This window comes from Ceratotherium simum, chromosome 18 (assembly GCF_057802395.1).
Source record: "Ceratotherium simum simum isolate JZ-2026a chromosome 18, ASM5780239v1, whole genome shotgun sequence".
Taxonomy (NCBI): Eukaryota; Metazoa; Chordata; class Mammalia; order Perissodactyla; family Rhinocerotidae; genus Ceratotherium; species Ceratotherium simum.
Window position 1 is genome coordinate 35,872,978 of NC_141917.1, and position 24,147 is coordinate 35,897,124.

Sequence of the window (24,147 nt, forward strand, 5' to 3'; positions counted from 1 at the left end):
GAAAGAAAAATAAGCATGTTTAGAATGAGAAAAAACAAAGAACCAAAATGAATCAAGCTAACTTTGAAGAATAAGGGAAGGAAGAAAGTCTGTCTTACCAGATATAGCAAGATCTACAGTAAGGTAAGAATAATTTAGAATACAGTATTGGTGTTTAGACCGACAAACAGAAGAAAGATGCACACGCACAGACAGAGGAATAAGACACGTTTACAGAGAAGTTACATGGCACACAACAGAGGGACATTTTATCTAAGAGAAGGACGACTCAACACCTGTTGCTGAGACAATAGCCTACGGAAACGATATTTAACTCCTACCATATCCCAAAATTAGCCAGATAGATTAGAGACCTAATACGAAATGCACCAAAGTAAGATTTTTAGAAGAAAATGGAATTTGATAGTAGTAAGGAAACTTTCTTAAGTCACAGGGAACACAAACAAGACAGATACATTTAGTTTACATCAAAACTCAGAGATTCTATATGACAAGACATCATAAACAAAATTGAAAGATGACACATACTGGGAGAAGCTAAGGATCACTTGCTAGGCTATGTAAGTAATTACAAATCTCTAAGAAAGAAATGATCCAACAGAAATACGGGCAAAGAAGAGAGTCAGGCAATGGTCAAAAGAAGAAATCAAAAGATCAATAGAAACACGAGAAGAAATTCGTATCACTAGTAGGGGAATAAAAGTTCACAATTTTAGGGGCCGGCCCCGTGGCTTAGCAGTTGTGTGCACGCTCCACTACCGGTGGCCTGGGTTCGGATCCCGGGTGCGCACCGACGCACCGCTTCTCCTGCCATGCTGAGGCTGCATCCCACATACAGCAACTAGAAGGATGCGCAACTATGACATGCAACCATCTACTGGGGCTTTGGGGAGAAAAAGGGAAAAAAAGGAGGAGGATTGGCAATAGATGTTAGCTGAGGGACAGTCTTCTTCAGCAAAAAGAGGAGGATTGGCATGGATGTTAGCTCAGGGCTGATCTTCCTCACAAAAAAAAAAGTTCACAATTTTATACAATCAGACTGTCAAAAATTAGGTCTGATAACAGTAAGTGTTGTGAAGGATGAGAAGCATGCTCACTTGCTGCTGTGGGAATATTAAACGGTATAATCATGTTGGAAAGCACTTCAGCAACATTTCCTGAAGTTGAAGTTGCAGACAGCCTATAATGTAACAATTCTACTTCCTCCTCCTGAAGAACTCCTGCATGTGCACAAGGACTACATAACGATGTCTGTACAGCATTGTCTGTAGCAACAAGTGTGAACCACCCAACCATCCATAAGTCGGGGATCTGTAAACTCTGGTTTACTCTGAGGGGAATATTATTTGGCATTTAAAATAACTGAACTAAAGCTACATATATCAACATGGATAAGTACTGAAAATAATAGTGAATAAAAAATAAGCTGCAAAAGGATGTGCACAATAAGATACCATTTAGGTTAATACCACTGTGTGTGATAATACCTATTGTTACAGACACAAATGAAGTATAAAGATATCACAGTGACACCAACTTCAGGAATAGTAATTACCTCTGGGAGAGAAGTGATGGAAGGACTGGACTGGGGGTGAGGGATCAATCATAGAACAGAGAATGGTTTAGTACTATCTGTAGGGTTTTATCTCTTTAAAAAGACCCCAAGTATATATTAATATGACAAAACGACATTGGTTTAATCTTGACAGCGAATCAATAGGTCAGTTTTTTGTGGTTTTTATAGTTTTCAAATGCTTCATAATTTAAAGTTTAAAGTTAAGCAGTTCTTCTTTCCACCTCCCCTGTGCTAGAGGCACAGGATAGTCAGTGCCTGCTATCCAGAGGAAACAAATGGGAGAATTCTGACAATAAGCTGGTTGTAGTTTGTACCAAAAGGGAAAAAGTTCTCTCTTGCTCACACTGCACTCCCATTTATCACAATTAAAGCAATCTTTCTATAAATGGCCTTTTTTCTGGAAGGGAAGGTGTCAGAGATTTAGAGTTAATTAACTTTGATCCACCAAGTATTAAATCCATAATTCTTAGTATCTACAAGTATTAATCCATATTAATGAAATTTGCTGACTACATAGTGAACTAGAATCATCTTTCTCTTTCATTCTAACCACTGGAAAGTTTAGAGTATAAAACAAAATATCAGAGGAAATATAAAATAAAAATGACTGCATTTAATTGAGAGATTCTTCCAATCCTTCACTGTTAGGGTGACAAGACACCACACAGTGAGTCAGACTTTCCATTGGAAATTGTTCTAAGTGGTCACTGTAAGGGATATTCTATATGAGACAAACTTTTACCCTATTTTAGAATGATGTGAACTCTTCAAAAAGCTACAGCTTTGTGCTGGGGAGGGTATGGTTTTCTGTCATTTACTACCTTACCAAAAAATGGAGGGAAAAATGACTGAGACAACATACCTGGATCAGCTGCAGTGAAAGGAACACCATCAGATGTATAAAATGTTGGTTCATTCTAGGACGAATCAAAGTGATAAAAATATGTAATCATTTCAGAATTGATTTTTCAAAAGGACATTAATGAAGCACAGCTGATGTCACTTGTCTGCACTTGATAATGCAAGAACAAGCGAAAAACTAACTTCCTCGCAGCCATTTCCATTTCACTGGGAAAGCCTATGGTTTTCAGATTTCTAACGTATTATCTCCAGTTCTTGTGGTTCTAACTCTGCTGTCTATTGTCTGTCATACTCACTGTGAATTGTTCTGTTGTGCACTGTGATTTAGTGTCAGCTCATTTTTAGTTGTGGTTCCCCCCCTCCACCTATTTTTTCTTTAAGAATTTCCAAAACTGGGGTTACAGGAGCATTATTTCATAGTTGCTTTATGTTCGGTCATGTTGGGAGCTTCAGGGCATCATTGGCCTAATAACCATATTTATTTTCTTAATTTACTACAACATTCGAGGTAAAAGTTTGAGATGCATTTGGTTATGAATTCTCTGGAAAAACTGCTTCCTGGAATCCCTATGCTCACCCAAGTCCAAGCCTTATCAATTTCCCTTGCGATTGGACGCATCTTTCTCTAGTCCACCCTTTCACTGGAGGATTCCATGTTTCCTCTCCTATTTACCTGGTCTGCTGGCTGCCATGTGACCCTAAGCCAGTGAAAAGAGTTATTAGGCATTAAATTCTGAGAACAGCTTTATGTAACTCATCTAGAAATTTCTAAAATTGAATTCAAGCAATAAGCAAAACTTAGAATGTAAATGCTAACATACCATAAAATAGTTAGGGTCATTTTCAGGTGTTGCTTCTCTGTATGTTGAGGTTGCATGGACTCTACCCCAGTTACTTGACCGGAGTTCTACAAGCTTCAAGAGCATCTGTTTTACATCTCTGCAGATAAAAGTCAAAAATAAGTTAAAGTATATCCACCATAAGTGTTGTCAGGCTCTAAAACGCCACAGACTTCTAAAACTTTGTTTCATAAATTTAACACGTACATCCAATGCTTTAATTTTCTAGACTTTTCCTGTAATGACATGAATTTACTTTTTTCTTTAAACAGCCTTGAAATTTATTCCATGTAACTATGACCAAATGGTTCTTAAAAGCAGCGGCTATCCAGCAAACATTTTTATGCCTTCTACTGGATTTATAATAGTACTTTACCCAAATATTTACTGAACAACTTAAAGTCTGAATCATTTTTCAATGGACTCATATCTTAGCACAGGAAAATCTTAACTTTTTCAATTTATAAACATAATGAACAAAATGGTTAAGTTAGCAGAAGCCATAGGTAAAACACTATATGTTTAAAGAAAATATTTCTGTAGATCAATTTCAATTACTCTGATAAAGTATAGCAGATTAAAAAACAACCCCTTGAGAAAAAGCAAGAAATTTAGATCTACTGGCTGTCTACATTACTTCTTTTCCTACCTGCTGCAACTGGCATCTAGGACAACATTTTCAATTCTCTGAATAATTTCTTCCATATCAGTCTTTCCCTTTTCCTTCCAGGCATCTTCTAAAACTGACCCTGTCAACTAAAAAAGCAGGTGTCAGTAACATAAGGAATTCAATATAGAAATTCTGAAAAGGTATTAGTAGCAGTTCAGGCATTCTTTGAACAAGATGAATTTAGCAAATTAAATATTCCCAATTATCCTCTACCATCTAATATTCAGGGATCTCTATACCTGCTGTTTTTCTTGATTGAGAGAAACCAAAGAATGAATTACAGCAGAACTTAAATCAGAGGTTTTACGTGTCAATGACTATATGGTATATTCCTTGTATCACTAAGATAGGCTACGCAGTTTTACTCAACAAATCACTTTCTTTTTTTTTTTTTTAAATATTTTTCAAATTTAAATTCTTTTTTTTTAAAGATTTTATTTATTTATTTTTCCCCCAAAGCCCCAGTAGATAGTTGTCTGTCATAGCTGCACATCCTTCTAGTTGCTGCATGTGGGACGCGGCCTCAGCATGGCCGGAGGAGCGGCGCGTCGGTGCGCACCCGGGATCTGAACCCGGGCCGCCGGCAGCGGAGCGCGCACACTTAACCACTAAGCCATGGGGCCGGCCCGACAAATCACTTTCTGAAATATTTAACATGTAATAAACATAGACATTTTAAATAAAAAAAAACACGACCTTCATCAGAAAAAAAATGAGTTAAAGATATAAACAAGTAGTTCACAGAAACTAAAAAAATGGCTAACCAACATGAAGAAACGCTTAAATTCACTAGCGATCAGGAAAATGCAAATTAAAATGAGGTTTTGGTTTTTACACATCACCTATGCCAAAACAAAAACCAGTGTTGATTATATCCATCACTGATAATGATATGAGGAAAGAGGTGTACTCATTCACTGCTGGTTGGTATTACTTATCAAATTAAAGTATACACTCACTGACCCACCAAATCTACGTGTAGGAATTTAACCTACATAAACAACTGCACATTTCAAGACATGACGCAAGATTACTGACAGTGCTGCAGTAGCTAAACTGATAATACCCCAACTGTTACATGACAGAATGGATAAACAATGTGCATGCATACACTGGAATACCAGGAAGCTACTGAAGAAAAAGACTGTCATTCTCTGTGTCATGCGAAGACTTGAAGCTACCAAAGAAAAAGACTGTCAATCTGTGTGTCATGCGAAGATCTAAGATGTTCGTTAGGTGGTAAAAAAGAAAGCCAGGACAGAATAAGATCTTACTCATGAGAGCACACACACAGACATGGGTAAGAGGGAAAAGGGGATTTACAGATGGTGGCAGAATGAAGAATTTCCTTTTTCACTTCTAAATTTTGCTTCCTATATTATTAAACAATACGTATACATTGCTTTTTCAATATTTTTATTTTTAAAGATTTATTTATTCATTTATTTTTTTCCCCCCAAAGCCCCAGTAGATAGTCGTATGTCATAGCTGCACATCCTTCTAGTTGCTGTATGTGGGACACAGCCGCAGCATGGCTGGAGAAGTGGTGCGTCGGTGTGCACCCAGGATCCGAACCCGGGCCGCCAGCAGCGGAGCGCGCGCACTTAACCGCTAAGCCACGGGGCCGGCCCTGCTTTTTCAATATTTAAATCGAGAATAAACTGTCAATATTTAACTTTAATAACAATCTTGAATTCATTTGTGTACTATGCATACTTTCCTTCCTCTAAATTATACACTAAAGGGGTAGAACAGTTGAATTTTAAGAAAAAATAAGTAAAACCTACCTTCAGTAATTTTACTGCACAAATTAAGTTGTCATCCACAGGATTAGAAAAGAGGGCATTCAGCAACTCCCGAAGACCAACCTGAAGAATATCTGCTCTTGTAACCTGTCCATTTGTTCCCTTGATCTTTTGGGACAAAAGAAAATGAAAAGTAACTATGCCAAAATATAATGCAGATATACAAATGGTCTAATAATATGTTGGCAAAATAAGTGTTTTAAGCTAAAAAAAAAAATCATAGGAACACACTCTGGTATCTTCACAAAATTAGACTTACTTTACACATAACTAAGACCCCTAATAAAACTAGTAATCTATAGGTAAAATTTTTCATTTATCACACATAACATACAATCAGGATAATTTAAACCCTCTTTAATGCTACTGCTTCATAAAGCATTTTCTAGCTTATTAAGCTACCACATTTTTTGGAACATACAGCATTTTATTCTGCTTTTTATACTATTTAAAAATACTCTATTTTGCATTAGAATGGTATACATATCTGAGCTCTCTGCCTAGAAGAACTTTAGATTGAGAAGCCATGCCTTATCTTTATATTCCCCACAAACACAGCATCATTATTTCCACAAAGGAAATGCTCAACAGCATTCTTAAAATGATTATTTAAAGCACATTTTAGATTGGTGCTCTTATTTTGGTTTAAATAAAAACTAAACTGAAAAAGATTAAAGCATGAGATTTTTTAAAAATTAAGTCCATCTGTGGTAAAAAGGGATGGTAAGTTAGGCACTAGATTGGACCTGGACCTTTTAGATGCACTGACTGACATGCACATTTGATGGTGGACTCATTTGTCTTTTCAGTGGTGTTTATGATACTCAGTCCTCAAATCAGAGTTGAAGAAGCTATACCTATATCCGGAAGTAACCAGTCAAAAAAAAAAAATCAAGCAAATCCATTACAAAGTAATATTCAGTCAGCACTTACATCATCTACTAATAAGCATATACTCAAGTACACCAATTTACAAACATGTTTAGCTGTAGACTTTGTACAAATGCATTCTGTGTGGAAGATTAATATCTAAAATAGGACCAAGAAGAACTATTCTGGGTGAATTAGGGTGAAAAAACCAGAAACTCTAATCTCTCCCCTCTTTACTCAAAGCTTTGTGTTCTGTAGGGCAAGTCGCTTTTGAGCCACCATCTGAAAGTCAACAAACTAAATGTACTAATATTTATGATGTAAAGATTCAAAAAGGTATGACTGTCTATATTTCAAAAGCCTAAACCTGCATGTAAACCACGGCTTTCCAGAAGTACATAAAGACTTTAAAATGTTGAGTAACTACTTCCTAACCCTGCCCATGAACAGGAGAAACAAATATTACAGACGTCCCATTAGAGTACAGACACTACCATGAGTAGGTACTAAGACATTCTTTTCTTTCTCTCTCATTCTCCTTTTTCCATTTCACTCGAAATGTTGTAAAAGTATAACGTAAACACAAATTCCTTACTAAGATCAATTTATGTTCTCAGGCTTTGTCAGTGCTTAACAAAAGAAAAATTTCTCCTCACCTCCAGGTTAAGATAAAGTTCTCCCAGAAAGAGTACAAATGCATGGAATCGTTTTCGAGTCACGTCATCCCCTTTTGCTGCTTGATCTTTAACTTCATATTCAGTCCGACATCTAACAAAGATATACCTTTTATAATCTCACATTGCTTTGTTTTTTAAGTAGTCAAACAAGATGACTATTTGTTGGTTTGGTTGTCTACAAGCAATACAGAGGCAAGTACAATGCACCAAAGTCTGACTTGCTACAATAAAAAGCGTTCCTGTCCATTGTAAAGACCAGAATATGCGTAGTTTTTTCATATTAAGATTCCTAGCTTTAAGAAACTGATTGGTTCATTTTCAACTATTCTTATCAGGTTAAGTTTGTAATGTTTAGGCAACATAAATTTTGTGAGGTTCATTGTATACTGGCATCAAAAAGAAAGAAAAAAAAATGCCCTACCTTATTTACTGCCTTACAGGCTTTTTGTTAAGAAAGCACTGTTTTTACTCAAATTGTCTCTGTAAAATGTTCTACTCTTTCTGAAAACATAAACTTTGAAATAGACCTTTAAAAATATATATAGATGGCCTCCACCTAAGCTGAAAATGAAATGAATTCTTATTAAGCCCATTATCCTAATTTCCATTATAAAAATCAGAGAAGAGAAATGAGGTAAAAAGTCCCCAATTGAAACCACATAGAAACATAGAAAGCAATTAATTTGGTCTCTATTTCCAATAGAGACTGAAGGAGTCAAATAACTTATTTTCCCTCAGCTTGGCCCATCTTCCTTACACAAATAATAATAAGACATCCTCTTCTTGGAGCTTACAGACATAGTTCCTACAAGATATCTAAAATACTCACAATAAGCCTGTCATTGCCTGCGTCAATGAATTACGGTGTCAGCTACTATCACTAAAATGGATTTTTAAAATGGACTTTAAATGTTTACCATTTTAGTGTTAAATATTTTTTCTTTATCTTTACTGATAAGGTGGTGAGAAAACTCTAGGAAAGTCATGTGTTTTATAAAACTGATTTTGACAGTTCTTCTTTTAAAGACCAAGGGAGGAGCTTATGGAGAGTTAATAGCTTCATACTTGAGGCATCAGTTTAGGTTGGCTTAGTAAAAAAATTTTTTTAAAAAAGAAAAAAAAGTCACTTCTTGCCCCAAAATTTACCTTGAGTCAGCTTGTTAATCAACCATAAACTCAGGATAGCTTAGGGTGCTTATGTGGCCGATTCCAACACTTACAAGCTATATTAAATGAGCAACATCTGTTTGAGTCAGATACAGAAGATATTTGTTACCTTCTCATCCATATTAAATTAACTCCTTGTCAGGAAAAAAGTTGGGATTTCTATAAATAGAACATTCTGGTTAATAATGGAAAGGATCAGTTAATTAACACCAATTCAGTTATCCAAGCACCTTGTTGGCTGCTCTCTTTTATCCTTTCTTTCACGACTTCATAGGAGACCTCGCTTTTGTTTTATAAATGCTATGACTATCAGATTATACATTAAGATATGTTAATGCATGTGTGAAAGCAAATCCCTATCCCTGTACATGGTTGATTACCTAGGTGAGATGAAAGAGCCTAAACCTTTTTAAGCTAAAGGTTTTCAATTATAAAAGCAATATATGCTTATTTCAGAAAGGTTGAAACAAGACAAATAAGAGAGAAATATAAAGAACAAAGTCACTGCACCCCAGAGACAACCGCTGTGAAGGTAATTTCTTTTTTAAAGTATGTATACATTTTTAAGTTAGGTAATAGAATTATGCCCTGCTTTTCACTTGTTATATGATTGGCATTTCTCCATGTTAATATCTTTGACAGTATCACATTACTATAGAAGCACACACAGGGGTAAAGAGTCAAAAGAGAGTCGGAAGAGTGGTTCTCAACCACAGCTACACAGTGGAACCACTTGGGGAGCTTTAAAAAACCATGCCCAGGTTCCACCTCAGTCCAATTACATCAGAATGTCCAAGAGTGGGGGCAAGGTTTCAGCCCTATTTTAAGTCTCCAGTTAACTGCAAGGCACAGCCAGGGGTGAGGAGCACTGGGGAAGATGATAAGCAAACCTTTCTGCCATCCTGCCTTCCAGAATTGCCCACTTTTACATTTTTCTAGAAGCTATAATTTGCATTTATTTAATTATAGGTAAGGTTAGATATCTTTTTATAGCTTTGTCATTTATATTTTTCTAAATTGTACCTATTCAGAGCCATTCCTAATATTTCTATTAAAATACTGGTCTTTTTCTTACTTATTCCTAAGATGCCCCCCTTTTCACATTAAATAAATGAGTTCGTTGCCATGTGTTATACACATCCCTATTTTTACTTCATATAAATTTATGACCCCCCCCCAAATATTATAATCTATTTTGTAATTAAGTTTAATATATTATTTTAGGACCTATGAGTATCATGCCTTGCTTAAAAGGACTTTACCAACCTAAGATTTTTAATTGTCAATTTTCCCCCTAGTATTTACTATTTCACTTTTATTTAAGTCTTTAATATATTTGAAATATATTTTTGTCTAAAGAGTAAGACAGGAACCCATCTTTGTTTTGCTTTTCCCCCCTGGATGACTGTGTCAGCAGCACAACTTATCTTTTACATATGTATTTGAGGTATCGCCTTCATCAAAAGCTTAATTTTCAAGTGTTTCTGGAGAGTACTTTTGGAGTCTTTCTTCTGCTCTAGTGCAGTTGTGGTAGTTTTACCACACAATGGAACACTTTGCAACCATTAAAAGTATCTTTAAACAACTAATGGGTGAACTATAATAAACTCGAACACAACCTTGTTACTAAAACTACTCAAATTATAAGAAAATTAGTTTCCCTAAATTAGCTTATGAATTCATTGCCATCGCCAAAATATCTTAATACCAACAAGCTTTGTGTAATTTCACATGCTGAGTCTAAAGATCATTGGAGAAAATAAGCATGCAAGCACAGCAAAGAAGATTCCACAAAAAAAGAATGGTGGGAACTAACTAGACTAGATATTAAAAAATTAGAGCTTTTGGGGCCAGTCCAGTGGTGTAGCCGTTAAGTTTGAGCGTTCCGTTTCGGCGGCCTGGGCTTCGCTGGTTAGGATCCTGGGCGCAGACCGACTCACTGCTTATCAGGCCATGCTGAGGAGGCATCCCACACAGAAGAACTAGAAGGACCTACAACTAGGATATACAACTATATACTGGAGCTTTGGGGAGAAAAAAGAAAAAAGAGGAAGATTGGCAACAGATGTTAGCTCAGGGCCAATCTGCCTCAAAAAAGAAAAAACAAAACAAAAACAATTGTCTTGTTTAAAAAAAAAAAATTAGAGCTTTTTAATAGTATGGTAATAGAACAGGAATAGAACAAGTGATGGATGGAATATAATGAAAGTCCAGAATCAAAACCTAAATATAAGAGGGCCGGCTCTGTGGCTTAGCGGTTAAGTACGTGCGCTCTGCTGCTGGCGACCCGGGTTCGGATCCCGGGCGCGCACTGACGCACTGCTTCTCTGGCCATGCTGAGGCCGTGTCCCACATACAGCAGCTAGGAGGATGTGCAACCATGACATACAACTATCTACTGGGGCTTTGGGGGGAAAAAATAAATAAATAAATAAAATTAAAAAAACCTAAATATAAGAATGTAGTGTGATAAAGGTAGCAGTTCAAATCAATAAGGAAATGGATCAGTCAAAAAGAAGTGGTATGGGAACAACTGGTTAAACATGTGGCAATAAATGAAATTAGACCCTTATTCAAACCAACTAAGAAATAGGTAAGTGATCATTTTAAGATCTTAGGAAAGGAAAGGCCTTTCTAAGCACAAAACCAAAGGCAGAGACCATTACAGAAAAAGACTGGTATACATGACTACAAACTTTTAATACTACACAAGTAAGAATAGTCTGCCCTACTCTTCCCTGTAACTTTCTATAATGCACAGTCTTTAGAAAAGAGGAATGGTCAAATTCTAGAATATTTACAAGTAGTTTTCCTTGGATTTCCTATATTCACACTGACCTTTTAAGCAACAATTGGCGGAAGTTGCCACTCTGTGGGCTAATTGTCAGATGATGAGACAGGTAATTACACAGGCGAGCTCCCATGTAAGAGAAATTCGGGATAGATGTGGCCTGTCAAAAAGAAAAAAGTTTTGTATGACACAGATACATCAAGTTATTAATGCAAACACTTAACAGCAACATTCTAAAGAGGAAAAAACATTTCTGTCCCCAAAACTGACCATATTGTACAGAAAAATGTACAAGTCTTTCATAATTGTTAGGCATAAGGAAATTAAGTTAACTCTCCCTCCCAACCTTACACCAAGAACCAGAACAAGTACAAAGAAAAATGTTTACAGCAAGTTCTCCCCACCATTTACCTGAGGTTACCAGAAAGTAAAGAGACAGTATCTCTTTACACTAACCCATTTTTGCACAAAATATGTACATGTACTCAGTTACATAGTGCCAATTATGAACAAGAACATTTGCCAAACTGTTAATCTGTGGTGTTCCTGAGGACTAGAATGGCACTGACCCTGGCATCTAGCAGTCTAGAACAAGATACCCAGGCCTTCTGCTTTGTGATCTTGGACATCACTAAACCTCCCTGAGCTTTAGTTTCTTGATTTCTAAAGAGGTGATTAATGGTACCTGGTGTGAAAGACTAACATTTAAAGAACACTCCAAAAACACCTGGGGTAAAGAGGAAATCAAAATAGATAAGGTATCTTAAAAAATAAGACAGTGAAAAAACACTACATATCAAAGACTGTGATACAACCAAAGCAGTACTCAGGAAATTTAACATTTATTTCAGTTTTTAAAGAATAGTAGAGAACACAGTTCACTACCTAATGTTAGGTAAGTAAAACACACATTAAGAGGGTAAGGGACTTGGCCAAGGTCACAAAGGTGGTAGTCAATCAGAGTCTAGATCTAACAAACGGTCTGATGTCCCTCCAACCCTATGTTGGGTCTACTTACTAGCTGTGGCAACCTTACACAAGTCATTTAACCTCTCTGTTAAGATACATATCAAATGGGGATAAGCATAATACCTCGCAACCACTGAGGATGAAATGAGTTAACTATATGTCAAGTGTTTAGCATTGCCTGGCATATAGTAAGTACTTTATAATTATTAGATCTTTTTATTTCTAATTATTTCCTTGCTCACATGGGAACCTGTACACCATCATTCAGATGATTCACTTAGCCTCTCCTATAAAAGTCCCCGTTTCCTAGTTCCCATGTCTTCATTAATTCCTCTTTTTGGTGGACTACCTCCTTTAATAACTTCTCAAGAAAGGTTACAATAAAACTTCAAACTGGGTACTCAGTGCAAAACGACCTAGACAGTCTGATATTTTTTAGATTTTCAAGCAATCTTTTTTTCCTCATTCCATCCTTATCCAGGAATCTGTACTGTAAATTGGGATGATTCTCTGCTTTCCCCACTGGCTTGGAATTCAACTTTTTTAGATCTGCCAAGTCAGTTATCACTCACCCTCCTGCTTTCTTGTCTCCAAAACTGATACTTCTATCTCCTTTCCCCATCTCAGTCCTTATGGGCGTCTGGCTTTTTAAAATCCCCATATTGTCATTTTAGCAGTACTTGGGGGAAGAATCAAAGTTGAATATGTATGTTTAATTTGCCATTTTTTTCCCTTCTTACAACAGGTCTTCTTTTGTTAGTTGCTATGAGTAAACTCCCTCAATGAAACTTAAGAAACGTTGGTAAATCTGTGTATCACTGACCCCAGAATGTTCAAATTTAAAATACTGAGTATATACAGTCATGCATCACTTAACAACGGGGATACGTTCTGAGAAATGCATCATTAGGCAATTCTGTCATTGTGTGAACATCATATATGGCACAGCCTACCACACACCTAGCTATATGGTACTAATCTTACAGGACCACCATCGTATATGCGGTCCATCATTGACCAAAATGTCATTATGCGGCACATGACTGTATCTGAAGAATTGGCTATGAGACAATCAAAGAAATTACAGTTTGTCAGGTTACAACCCTTCTTCCATCCAGCCCTGAAGAACTATGATCAGGGAGCCTATTGAAGAGCTGAAACTAAATAAAAGAGAAACCAGAAAAGAAATAAGTATAATTCTTCCATTTTATCTCATATTTCTTTTCTTTTTTTATTTTTATTTTTTCAAATTTTTTGTTTATTGCAGTAACATTGGTTTATAACATTGTATAAATTTCAGGTGTACATCATTGTACTTCTATTTCTGCATAGATTATATCATGTTCACCACCAAAATACTAATTACAACCCATCACCACACACATGTACCGAATTATCCCTTTCACCCTCCTCCCTCCCCCCTTCCCCTCTGGTAACCACCAATCCAATCTCTGTCTCTATGTGTTTGTTTACTGTTGTTATTATCTACTACTTAATGAAGGAAATCATACAGTATTTGACCTTCTCCCTCTGACTTATTTCACTTTGCATTATACCCTCAATGACCATCCATGTTGTCACAAATGGCTGGATTTCATCGTTTCTTATGACTGAGTAGTATTCTCATATTTCTTTTCAATCCATTTAGAAGCCAAAAGTAGGTATCAGCACAAATACAGCAGTTCTATCTTCCTAAGATCTCAGGCATTTCTGGAAACCTGAGAGTTGGCTAGGTAATACTGGGGGTCCAGTAATAATCCAGAACAAATTGGAAAAGTAGTCAAATGAAACACCAGGTAGGGTAAAAATCAACCTGCTATCATAATCACCCTTCCATATATTCCAAGTTTGAGTTGCTCTATCAGCAATGACCTAAAGAATACTAAAGGTTATATTTCTCTTCATCTCCTACTCTGTTTTTGGCCAGTCTCACACACTGATCTTAAACTTGTCTTCCAAATCCAGTGTTGTCTATTTTTCCCCCTTAAAGTAGCATTAATGTGTCAATGACCAATCTGGTAGGATCAAAAATAAACTTTGTGTGAAGAAAGAATCTAGACCAACACTTGAATTTCAAGGAATTAAGATGTAAATCCTTGAAAATCTTAAATAAAGACAAGCAGAAATGTTAAGATTCAAGACAGGGTGTTTTATGGCCTTTTTTTTTTTTTTTTTAAGACTCATTTATGAGCCAAGAAAGCTCTCCCATGTTTTTTTCTTCCCTATCCAATAATGCTATATAATTCAACATCCAGGAGAAAAGAACTGCAGTCTTTTCTGTGTTTTGTTAATTACATATCCTATAAAACAGGGGCGGGTGGAAAAAAGGTATGATACTTATGGAGCCTTCCTCATAAATGCCCAAAGCTCCTTACAACGGCCTGTACAGAGCCGTGGCTACACAGGTGAATTTGCAGTCTGGCTCCAGCCCTGGATCCCTAACTACGGGAACTTCATACAACAGAGATTTAAAAGCTCCCACAAACCATAAAGAGTTAACAAGTGAACAGGCAGGTGAACACGAACCTGACCTCCCTCAAGGAGCAGCCACCATCCTTGGGCTTCAAAGAAGCCATGTGATGATCAATGCGTGCTATTAGCCAACCTACCTGTTGATAGATAAGTTCCACAAGTTCTTGCAAAGCATCATCTGTTGTAACCCAGCCATTCAGGGTCTCTGCAAACTGTTCAATTTCAGTTTCAAAACTGCCAGGCTGCTCTGTAAGATGATTCAAAAAATCCTGAACATATTCTGATAGAGTGGGATAATCCTCACAACCATCCTCATAGGATTCCTATAAAGAAGTTAAAAAAAAAAAAAAATTAATAAACATGAGGCAGCTTCAAGTTGGGATGCCTCTACCACAGATAATTTTTTAAAGGATCCTTCAGATGATAAAATTTGTTATTTTCTTCAATAAAATTAAGTCCACTGAGCTATCCTTCTTCCTTGCCCACTGGCTAAAATGTTATAACAGAAGGGCTCCACTTCACTGGGTAGGGAATTGTCATCTCATTCCCGGCAGATTTACAAAACGGCTGAGAAATAAAGTTTAAACCAATGTATCACTATAATACCAATATCAAAATTAAGATTTTGATCTATTTACTGATACAGTAAGATCTAGGATTTCCTTCAAAATGGGAGGGTTGGAGGGGCCAGGGATATAAAAACAAGAATGGCCACATGTAGCTAACTGTTCAGACCATGGGGATTCATTATACCATTCTCTATATTCTTGTAGATATTTGACATCTTCTATACTGAAAAGAAAAATAGTAAGGTTTGTCATGTGTCAATCCCCAACAACAAGGAAATGTATACAGTTAAGTGACCATAAAATTTCATCTATTGTACAGTGGTAGGAGACTTTTTGGCTGCCATATCCAGGTTTCTAGTCAACCTTGATAGTAGCAGTAGTTTCCAACTAATGTCCCCACCGCTATCACCTTTGGAAGTTCTCAACCTTTTAATAAACGGCAGGAGCTGAGCTGAGCAGGGTGAGTACTGCAAAAGGTATCAGATCAGAGGACTAACTCTAACACTCACAATGCCTGGAATACCACCTAAAGCATTTTGAAGTTTACTTAACAGTTATGAACTAATAACAAGTATATTGCTTGATGAAATTTACCATTCTCTAAAAGGAGTCAAATGAGAAACCACATGACAGAATTATGACTGCAGTATAGAAGCTGAAGGGGTTACATTTTAAAGTCAGTGAGTACGTACCAAAAAAAAAAAAAAAAATCACACCTAGTCAAAATTCCCCTTAGGAAAGCTCCATGTTAGAGATGAACATAGAATCTCAGTAGAAAGACTGACACAGCCAATTATTCCTCCATTGTTAGTGTTGACCACTATTTCTTCAGCTGACCACCATTTAGAGGCCATTTTGGATAATTTTTATATATCTGTAGACACTAAAGTGATATTTAACATGACAAATTGCATGTACTACGAGAGGCACTCAGACATAAGACCAGCTGCAGGAATAGCAGATTCATGTGCCCACATCTTGCTCACATAGTGTTCACTGAGCAGAGGGGCAGGTAAACTATCACACATTAAATGTCTGATCACAAAATTGAATCCAAATTAAATGACTCTACTGTAAGATCAAGGTATTAATGTTGATGAAATTCAAATTCATGAACCATAAACATTACAGCTGGGTGACTGAGGATTAAATGAGTTAATGAATTACATGAATTAATGAGTAAATGTCCCTGGACCAGTGACTAGCACATAGTAAGGCACTAAGTGTTCAACAAATAAATTTTTAAATTTCTAGGAAAATACTGAAATAAATTCCAAATACAATAACCATGTTCTCAAACCTAAAGAGGCTAAAGTGTAAAAGGCATCCAAAAAGTAGAATAAAAGCTACACTTCTTGGTACCTAGGATGGTACTCTGATTAATTCATTAATTAGCTATACCCTCCAGTTGCACGTATGTTATTCACTCAAAACCATTTGAGTGTTGAGCGCCTACTAAATGCCAAAGACTGTTCCAGATGCTGGGAGTACTATCATGCCATGAATAAAGGAGACAAAGTCTTCCGCTCATGGAGCTTATATTCCATGATGGGAGACATTATTCAGATGTTGAGATATACTATGAAAAAAATGGTTGGGGGGCTGGCGCTGTGATATAGTGGTTAAGTTCAGTGTGCTCCGCTTCCACAGCCCAGATCTGGAGCCCGGATATGGACCTACACCACTCATCAGCCCCGCTGTGGTGGCGACCCACATACAAAATACAGGAAGACTGGCACAGATGTTAGCTCAGGGTGAATCTTGCTCAACAACAAGAAAGGTCAGGGAAAGGTTCTGAAGAGTTAACATCTAAACAGACAGAAAGAGAGAGAAAAAAAAAAATCCAGCCATACAAGTATCTTAGGAAAGATATTCAATATAGTGGGTATAAGAAGCATGTGTGCCCCAAGGAGACAGGTGCTTACCTGATACCTTTGAGACAGACCAGAACACAGAAACTGAGGATGGGGCAGTAGCTAATGATATCAATGAGGCAGACGGAGAGATCATGTAGGGTCTCGGGGACCCCATTGAGGACAGTGGCTCGAAAGGCAGTGGGAAAACCATGGGGGTCGGGTAGGGGTGAGGGATGGCTGGGGTGGGTTTGAACAAGGAAGGACTATGTACCAACTTAAGTCATGTGCACAAAGTCACATAGCTAGTTAGAAGAACTGAGCACAGAACCAAACCTGTACTTTTTTTCCCCCCCGGTTATTTTATTGAGGTCATAATGGTTTCTAACATTGCGTAACTTCAGGCGTACATTATTATTTATCGGTTTCTGCATAGACTGCATCGTGGTCGCCACCAATAGTCTAATTTTTTATCCGTCACCATACATATGTGCCCCTTCACCCCTTTCGCCCACCCCTCCAGCCCTCTTCCCCTCTGGTAACCACTAATCTGTTCTCTTTATCCATGTGTTTGTTTATCTTCCACATATGAGTGAAATCATGTGGGGTTTGACTTTCTCTGTCTGGCTTATTTCGCTTAATGTAATACCCTCAAGGTCCATCCATGTTGTTGCAAATGGGACGATTTTCTCTTTTTTTAATCAAGCCTGTATTTTTAACCTCTACGCTTGGGCCGGCCCCGTGGCTTAGCGGTTAAGTGCGCGCGCTCCGCTGCTGGCGGCCTGGGTTCGGATCCCCGGCGCGCACCCACGCACCGCTTCTCTGGCCATGCTGAGGCCGCGTCCCACATACAGCAACTAGAAGGATGTGCAACTATGACATACAACTATCTACTGGGGCTTTGGGGGAAAAAATAAATAAAATAAAATTATTTAAAAAAAAAAAAAAAAACCTCTACGCTATACTCCAAATAACTAACAAAAGCTTAAAACCCAACTCTGACATACATACAAGGATATTCATTGCCAAAGACCCATCTTAACAGTCCATCAACAAGGAACTGGTTAAATACGTTACCTTATATCCATGTAATGGAATATCATGTAGCCACTTAAGAAAACAAGACATGTTTATGTGCACCAACACAGAAATATCGCCAATACAGTTGTTAAATGAAAAGAATACAGAATCATATTTTAGCACAATTTCATTTTTTAAAAAGATTTACAAGCAATGTAAATTTCTGGATAGGTAAGGAATAATAATAGTTACCTCTGGAGTAAAGAAATGTTCATATTCTAAATATTGACCCTTTATTATAAAATTGTGAAAGGAGTTAAGCATTATAAATGTATACATTAAATAACATACTTAATGGTAACCACGTACATGTAAATAACGTTAACCACGTACATGTGTGAATTTTACAATGAAAAACTAAACTATATATTAAAAACTTAAACTGGAGTTTTACAGACTTGTAGTATTCTCCTACTACTGATAATGAAAAGCAGGAAGTCTACAGGTCCCAGCTGAAGGTGTTAATTTCCTGTTTCTATCAAATGTCATTCACTGTGGCAAAACGCAGTTTAGAACATTGATTTCAGTCTTTCTTTTTAAATTAGCATAACTCTCTCTTAAGAAAATTTGAAGTCTGAAAGTAAAAAAGGAACATAGAGCTGCTCTGAATACAGAAGAACAGGGGATTCAGAGTCTGTCGTTTTAAGCAAAAAAGGTGGCACAGAATATTCTGAACAGATAGGCACTCCAATGTGTTTGAATCAAAGCTTGCCTCAGTTCTTTAGTACCAGATTTTTTTAAAGTACAAATTTCTTCAGTTTCAATGTGGAGTCAAATGGCTTCCAAGCTAAGGAATATTTAAGTTTTATTTATTTTTCTTAGAAAGAATTATGTGAAGAGATTAGTGGGGACATCAATTAGAAAACTCACTTTTCATAGTAGGTACTTTGAACACGTTGTCAAGAGATGAGCAACTAATCCAAAGCAGTGGGAACAAAAGGAAACTGATCACTTAGATGGTGGACTAGTCAAGACTACTTTAGTTAACTGGATTGAAGGGGGGCAAGAGTGTGAAAGAGAAAGGTGGTCAATGTACCACCAAGTGTTTAGCCTGAGGAGCTAGTTAGAATATAAAAATATAAGAGGTTTGCACAAGATAAATTCTTTATCCTTGAGTTTCAATGTGAGAACCTCAAGAAGAGGTCAAAACAAACGGAAACACAAGGCTGGAGCTCAGAAGAAGAATTAGATTTCCCAGTTATCAGCAGATAGGCAGGCAACAGTCAGATTCTAGGCGACAGTAGGATCACCAAGGGAGGTAATAAAATGGAAAAAAGACAAAACCTCAGTGCAGGCTAAGGGAAGAAAGAATGATGTGCAAGTTGGGAGGATGAAGAAAGAGTAGTGCCACAGAAGCCACAGGAAAAAGTAAATGAGAAGAGGTGCTCATAATACCAAATGCTACAGAATAATTTCATAGGTTGAAATCTGGGAGACTGATGGTTGCAGAGTCTGGGAGTAAAGGAGACTATACAATGAGAGAGAAAAATTAAAATGAAAGTTAGTATCTGAAATATTCAGTTCTTATAAAAATAAGAGGAGGGCGGGCCCCGTGGCTTAGCGGTTAAGTGCGCGCGCTCCGCTACTGGCGGCCCGGGTTCGGATCCCGGGCGCACACCGATGCACCGCTTCTCCGGCCATGCTGAGGCCGCGTCCCACATACAGCAACTAGAGGGATGTGCAACTATGACATACAACTATTTACTGGGGCTTTGGGGGGAAAAAAAAAGGAGGAGGATTGGCAATAGATGTTAGCTCAGAGCCAGTCTTCCTCAGCAAAAAAAGAGGAGGATTAGCATGGATGTTAGCTCAGGGCTGATCTTCCTCACAAAAAAACAAAACAAACAAACAAAAAAATAAGAGGAACTTCTGAAAGACTGAAAAGGTACCCTTAGCACCTAGCACAGGACCTGGCACAGTGGGACTTGTTAAACCTTACACGTCCTACTGTGGTCAATAAAGTCTACTAAGATGCGAGTTAAGAGGACAACAAATTTTAAATCCCGAAGAGCATCAGTAACTGTCACAAAAATAGCATGATTACAATTAAGGAAATTGGTCTACAGAGGTTTGGACAGTCCGTGAGAAGTAAAGTAGTACCAATAGTGAATAATTTTACATCTTGGAGAATGTTACTACTGAAAGACAGAAGAAAAACTAGGCAGTAACTTGAAAGGGGGCTGTTCTTAAGAAAAAGCTGGGATTTTTGTGTGTGCGTGTTGGGGGGGGATTTTGTCTCTGAATAAATGCTTTATGAATTCCTATGTGGAATTTCGGGTTCTGTGATTAAATATTTACGATGTAACAGTTTATCTGAGAAGCAATGGCCAGGAATAGATGGATACAGCAACTCACTGGTAAGAAGGCACAGAAAACAGGAAATTCTGGCAGTGGGATTAGGGGAAGGACTAAGGGGCTTGGAGTTTTAGAAGGGTTAAGAAAGCAGCAAAGGACTATCATAAAGGCTTTCAGAAAAAGCATGCATTCTTGAAAGCAGCTCCAGCTCAAGCAACAGATTTTCATGTGTGTAACAAAGCAGACTCAAGGAATTTCTAGAAACCAAGCCAGGAGACCAGTAGAATAGAGGCTCCACGAAGGCAGGAATTTCTGTTCATTTGTTCATTGCTGTATCCCCAGTGCTTGACTCTAAGTATTCAACTGAGTGAATTCAACTGAATAAGTGAGTGAATGTAGCTAATTTTGGATTATGGTTACTATAAGGAAAAGTTTCCCTCACAACAAGATCTTATCCTAAGAGTCAGGAAAAACAAGGATACTGCTCTTCCGTGACTAAGTGGATTGAGAAAAACTCAGCCTTGACAGGGGTAAGAGGGTAAGGGAGTAAGGCTAGACAATGTATCAGAGCAAGCTTGAATGCTTGTAGAATCCAGGTGGATTACAAACGAATGAAGTAAGCCAGTGAGCAAATAAGAGCTCATGCACTCCATCTAAAGGGGCTGCCTCTACTCAGCTCCAGCCAATTTTTGCTCTATACAAGTAACAGTCCAGCCTGGCCAGATCTTAGGATTTCATGAGAAACCAGAAAATTCAGATTTGCAGTATCTAATTTAAGTGTTGGTAACTTATCAAAAAAACACAAAAATCTCTGAGGGCCAAAGACACACCCGCAGGCCACATGTGACCCATAGGCTTACAATCTGTTCTGGTGAATTGAGCATAGAAGGAGCTGATCTACCAGAAGATACCAAGGAAGGCCTAAAAGATGACAGCAGCTCAAAGTAAGTGGACTAATATTAATATGGCTCAATTCACTGCTCTATAGCCCAGGAGTCACTTGAACTATGCAAAACTAGCTGGTACAGAACTGCGAAAAAAATTGCATCCCTCCCACCATAAAATTGCCTGTCAACAGGGACACAAACAAATGGGGAACTGTTTGTGGCTGTTAGAAGGTAAGTATCCTTAAGAGTTTATTCAACCACTCACAGCTCTCCAATCATTCCTTTCTTCTCTGAGCCAAACGCAACTTTCTGGCACGAACCCAAACTGCTCTCACTTCTATATTACATGACTGATGGCTCCTTTCACCCCAAATCAACTGCTCTTCCTGCCATGCCTACACTTTCCCCTTTTCAGCCCCAAAGCTTTTTCCCCAAAAAAGTCTACGCTACAAGGAGTTTCTAAAATATGGAAACCAGCTTTCTCATACTTTTTCTATCAAATATGGAAGAAAAAACAAAAAAAGAAAAAAAAAGTCTAACAAAAAAGGTGTGCCACCATAAGCTATCAGGTAAATACAAATTAAAACCACAACTAGAAGGGCCAGCCCTGTGGCATAGAGGTTAAGTTCGGTGCGTTCCACTTCGGCGGCCAGGTTCTCAGGTTCAGATCCTGGGCACAGAGCTATACCACTGGTCAGCCACGCTGTGGCGGCAACCTACACACAAAGTAGAGGAAGACTGGCACACATGTTGGCTCAGAGCTAATCTTCCTCAGCAAAAAAAACCCAAAACCCCACAACTAGATACCACACACCCACTGAATGGCTAAACTTAAACAGAAAATACCAAGTGGTGACAAGAAAGTAGAGCAACAGGAAATCACAGAGTACTCAGCGAGTACACTGGAACAGTCTCTTTGGAAAACCATTTGGCAGCCTCTACTAAAGCTGGCTATCCTATGTCTCAGCAATTCCACTCCTAGGTACATACCAAACTGAAACAAGGGCATGTAACCACCAAGACATGGACAAGAACAGCAGCCCTATTCATAATAGCCCCAAAGTGGAAGCTACCCAATGTTCATCAACAAGCAAATGGGACTATGGTTCACACAATGGAATGCTATGAGAATAATTCACCTCCAATTACATGCTACAACATGGATTAATTCTGATGTTGAATGAAAGTGAGAAATGAAAACAACATATTCTGTATGACTCCATTTATACAAACTTTGAAAACAGGCAAAACTACTGTTAAGTCAAAACAGTGGTTACCGTTGGAGAGCAGTAATGATTAGAAGGGACAGAAAGGGCTTTTGGGATATTAATAATGTTTCTTGATTTGGATGCTGGTTGCCTGAGTGTTCACTTCATGAAACTTTGAGCTAACTTTTATGTACACTATTCTATGTTATAGAATAGTCAATAAAACTAAAAAGGTAGGACTTATTCTAAAGTATTATCAATCATTTCTTCATTCTTCAGAAGGGTTCCTGCCCCACTTATCTACAATTAATTGCTATGCATTTACCTAGCCAAATTTTTTTTCTATATATCCTAACTGTGCTTCCTGTTTCCTCCTGCTATTTAAAAGTGTGACCAATTTTTAAAATTCTTATAACATTAACAAAGATGAATCTGAAAATTTAAAAGTTCTTTATATCTATGAAAACACTTTATCAAAACTCCCTACATTTCTGCATAACAATAGTTAATTAGAACCAGAAAGACTTCTATTTTAACATAACAGAGCCCAGATGTGTACTTCTCAGCATTCAAAAACCTACCTCAATTAGTCTGCAGCAAAACAACTGTTTATAACTATAAAGCTACCAATGAATATTCAGCCATCTTGCTAAAAATCAAATTAAAAATAACTTTGCCAGGCCACTATTCTATACGTTGTCCATACAGTCTGGACACAGATTTTAGTTTATTAGCCCGGAGATACTCTATAGATGGTGGGAATACAGCAGTGAACAAAACAGACAAGAATGTCTACTCTCAAGCCTACATTCTGAATACAACCTTGAACGTAACAACTACAAAATATATTCCTGAATCAGTTTTGTTTCCTCATGAGTTCAATGAATTCATAATAAAATGTTTTTATGTGTAGTACAGAAAGCACCAGCATACTCTGATTAATGAAGTTAACAACCACATTTTTCTAGTAATATTCAGCTAGAGTTGCAGTACAAGAGTGTACTTACTGTGTAATTAGAAGAATAACCTGACGGGTAAAACTCAGGGGCGTTCACAGACAGCTTAGACATTAATACAGGAGCTACAACCACCTGGGGTTTAGCCATTGCTGACTCCGAATTCTGCTGTGGGACAGTATCCTGTGAGATAGGTGGAGCTCTCAGGGGCCTCGTTTGTTCTGAGAAACGAAAAAAAAAAAAGGGGGGGTGTTAGATACGTTCACTCTTTGTGTAACAACTTACTATACACTGAAAAGCCATCTACGAACGAGAACCATCACGAAATGTAAGGGTCTCGCCAGGATAAGTACAAAGAGCCTACAAAAAGGAACAATAGACCTGCTTTTAGGTCATTTATGAACATACCTGCCTCCTAAGTGAATGCTTGAGGGCTTTTTTTCCCCCCTTTTTTCTTTTTTAGGGAGTCGGTTAAAGAGGTGCTTTGTCGCCTAAAGGTCTCCCCTTCCAGGCTGGGGAGGGGGAGGTGATTTTTACTTCCTCCCGGGACAGGAGAACTCCGAGGCCGCGCACTGGGCCCCTCCCCCAGCCGGGGCGCACAA

The 24,147-nt window shown here is 37.7% G+C and overlaps 1 protein-coding gene across 4 annotated transcripts in view; it reads right to left on the bottom strand.

Annotated features, from left to right (window-relative positions):
- The window catches only part of PAIP1 (poly(A) binding protein interacting protein 1), a 31,251-nt gene that overhangs the window by 6,011 nt on the left and 1,093 nt on the right, over positions 1–24,147 (bottom strand). For 3 of the 4 annotated variants that reach the window (XM_087443257.1, XM_004422789.3, XM_004422790.3), the window contains exons 2-9: positions 23,597–23,766; positions 14,835–15,020; positions 11,304–11,416; positions 7,278–7,389; positions 5,734–5,859; positions 3,926–4,032; positions 3,259–3,376; positions 2,439–2,493 (exon numbers count right to left, since the gene is read on the bottom strand). In XM_087443257.1, the coding sequence (XP_087299383.1) occupies positions 2,439–2,493; positions 3,259–3,376; positions 3,926–4,032; positions 5,734–5,859; positions 7,278–7,389; positions 11,304–11,416; positions 14,835–15,020; positions 23,597–23,695 (916 nt within the window). In that variant the 5' untranslated portion in view covers positions 23,696–23,766. Of the gene's footprint in view, positions 1–2,438; positions 2,494–3,258; positions 3,377–3,925; positions 4,033–5,733; positions 5,860–7,277; positions 7,390–11,303; positions 11,417–14,834; positions 15,021–23,596; positions 23,767–23,953; positions 23,979–24,147 lie in introns of those variants that run through there. The other variant, XM_087443258.1, reaches the window with a different exon arrangement.